The sequence below is a fragment of the Microtus ochrogaster genome, unplaced genomic scaffold (genome assembly GCF_000317375.1).
Source record: "Microtus ochrogaster isolate Prairie Vole_2 unplaced genomic scaffold, MicOch1.0 UNK14, whole genome shotgun sequence".
Classification (NCBI taxonomy): Eukaryota; Metazoa; Chordata; class Mammalia; order Rodentia; family Cricetidae; genus Microtus; species Microtus ochrogaster.
The window spans coordinates 202,527-205,465 of record NW_004949112.1 but is presented as its reverse complement, the minus strand read 5'-3'; the positions used below and the strand labels follow the sequence as shown (position 1 = coordinate 205,465).

Sequence of the window (2,939 nt, the reverse complement as noted above, 5' to 3'; positions counted from 1 at the left end):
TGAGACAGGGCTTAATCCCGTCCTGTCACTCCTGACACCCACGAGGGTACCTGAGACAGGGCTTAATCCCGTCCTGTCCTGCCCAAGAAAGCACTGAAGGGGTTAGACATAGTATCCATTGACTTTCATAGGGGAGGGGAGAGAAGAAACATTCCATAACCAGAAACCCCATTGCCTTCTGTTTCTTCTGTTCCATGGGGAATGGATGATGAAGATCATCGGAGGCTTCTTCACCTGGACCCCTGATGGAATCCCCACTCTGTCCAACATTAGCATCCGTATCCCCCGAGGTATGGGCCAGCTCACTCCTCCAGACATACCCCCCCATGTCCCAAAGAGAGGAAAAACAAAATCCATATTTGCTAAGTACCTGCCCACTGCTGCCTAGCTGGGTCTGAATTCTAGACAGAATCAGGCTATGCCCTCTAGGTGCCCATAGACAGAAACAGACAACTGTTAAACCATCCACTGCCAGGTATCAGGCTTGAGTAGTCTAGGAGGATGTATGGACCTGGAGGTTCTGAACAAGGGCAGAGGGTCCTAGGTGGAGCCAGACTGCACTTTGGAGAGACGACAAGGAGATGAACTATCAGGAAGCCCTGCGGGGAAGTGCAGGAAGAATCCGGCCTGCTAGAGAAGGCTGTAAGCTTCAGAAAGAAAAACCCAGGAGAAGAGGGCTGCTTAGCCCTTCCGGGCAGGGGAGGCAACAAAGGGCCCAGGGCTGAGAGAGCACCTGCTCATCAATTCTTCTGGGTGACATTGTTGAGACTCCACCCCTCTGCCCTTTTTTCACACAGGCCAGCTGACCATGATTGTGGGGCAGGTGGGCTGTGGCAAGTCCTCGCTCCTCCTCGCCACCCTGGGGGAGATGCAGAAGGTGTCGGGGGCCGTCTTCTGGAACAGGTACCGTTGGCTTTTCTGGCTCCAGCCACCTCTCTCTGGAGGAGGCCTCCGCACAGGTGGTCACTTAGGAAATGCTCTTCTTTTCCTCATGGTGTCGTCACTCTCGCCCGTCAGCCCTTGCTCTGCCATGTGCCAGGCTTTTGCACAATTCTATGCATGAATGATTTCCTTGAGTCCTTATAACCAGCAGAGTGGTAGTACTAATTCTCATTTTATAGATAAGAGCTGTGTTTGCTGTAATCCACACAACTAAGCAAGAGGGAGAGGGGAGATTCGAACTCAGTTATGCTCACTCTTAAATCTCAAATTTCCTCCCTGACAACTTTGGTTTCAGGTTTTTCATCAGCAAAACTGACTGGGCCATTCTGGGTGTGTGTGGAGGGCCCAGAGTAGCCCAGAGAAACACTGTTTCCAAAGATCACTATCTTAATTAAAGAGTCTGAACCTTGGGCAGATCCTTCATGACTCTATTATTTATACCCACCTGCTTCCAGAAGGCGGTGAGATCAGCTGATGAACGATGGCTATCGGGTGGAATCTAACAGGCAGGGACGCTGAGATATGAGAAGGCTGGAGAAGTGTTCAGACCCGCAGCAGGAGACAGCTGCAGCCACCCTGCAAAGCCTGGCCCTGTGCTCCACCATTGCCAAGGCAAAGAGTTGCCCCAGTCCCCCAACTTGGGCTCACAACTCTTAATCAGGGCAGCAGTCAATTTAGCAGGAGGGCCAGTTTGTCCTGTGGGTCATTTTTTAAAGGAAATTACCCGAGATGCCAGGTTTTGATAAGCCTGAGCAGGGAGCTGCACAGAAGGACTTCAGACGTCAGTACAGACTTCATATCCACTGCCTCTTTTCCAAACTGTCCCTGAATCTCTCTCCCTGCTGTGGCCGTGGCCTAGCAGGTTCCCTTTGGGTTCCCCAAACATCATATAAGCCTTGAATTCCCACGGGGATTGGATCCTATTAGGGAGCAGAAGCGTCCCTGTCTCCATCCCACTGAGAGATCCCTCAGTGGTTCCCTGGGAAGCCCTGGGACTCATGAGAGCTCACTATGCCGGCTTTGGTAACAACTCCTCGAGGCTTTGGGTGAGGAGCCCTTGCCTGTTAGCTGAGCATCTGCGACAGGAAGACAGGAGCCTCAGTGAACTGAGCTGAAGGAAGTCAGTGTTTGCTGGGTCCGTGCTGTGGACCAGCCCCTTAGCAAGCACGATCTCACCAAAGTCGTCCACTTCATGGTAGCAGCTGAGGTTCAGAGGGTTTGGGTCGCTTTCTGTTGACGTATACATCAGAGAATGACTTGAGGCTTGGCCATTGCTTCAGGATAGAGTGCCCTGGATCCTGTTGCCAGGGAATTATTCTCTAAATCACATGTTGGGGGCCATATGGGTCCAGTTTCTCCCCAGGGAAAACCTTTTCTAGAAGGAATTGCGGAGTTCACACCTGGAGCTGCCCCTAGGGTTCTCTGGCCTGTGTCCCACACAGCTCGAAAGCCAAAATGTTTCTGAACCTGTTTGCTGCCTCCTCTTCCTCTCTCTATTCCGCCCCACACACCATTACAGCCAGCTCCTCTGGACACCAGAGGTGGCAGATGCTACCCCAGGGGTCCGCTGACTCTGCCCATCCTCCAAGGTGCTCCAGTGTTAGGGTCTGGCTGCTGCTTCTGTCCCTTCAGGGGGATGCAAAAAACCTCTCCATGGTGACTAAGGCTGGGTACCTCCCATGTGCCAGGCACTAGCCAGGATCTTCATTGTCTCTGTCAGTTCCCTCACCCTGAGAGGCAGATGCTGTTCTCCCCATCCAACAGATAAGAAACTGAAGTGAAACAAGTTACCCAGTTCTTGTCATGGCTGAAGTAGAGTCTGCATCCAAGTGGGCACCTGAGCTTCCACTGAGGCCGAAAGGGCGTGAGGGCTTAGGAAGAAGTAACATCTCATCTAATGACCTGAACATTATCAGCCTCTTTGCGCTCGCTCGCGCGCGCGCGCTCTCTCTCTCTCTCTCTCTCTCTCTCTCTCTCTCTCTCTCTCTCTCTCTCTC

The 2,939-nt window shown here is 52.4% G+C and overlaps 1 protein-coding gene across 5 annotated transcripts in view; it reads left to right on the top strand.

The window, feature by feature from the left end:
* Nucleotides 1-2,939, top strand: part of Abcc8 (ATP binding cassette subfamily C member 8) — a 70,313-nt gene that overhangs the window by 40,852 nt on the left and 26,522 nt on the right. For all 5 annotated transcript variants that reach the window (XM_026789080.1, XM_013353678.2, XM_005366746.3 and 2 more), the window contains exons 15-16: nt 215-290; nt 798-903. In XM_026789080.1, the coding sequence (XP_026644881.1) occupies nt 215-290; nt 798-903 (182 nt within the window). The remainder of the gene's footprint in view (nt 1-214; nt 291-797; nt 904-2,939) is intronic.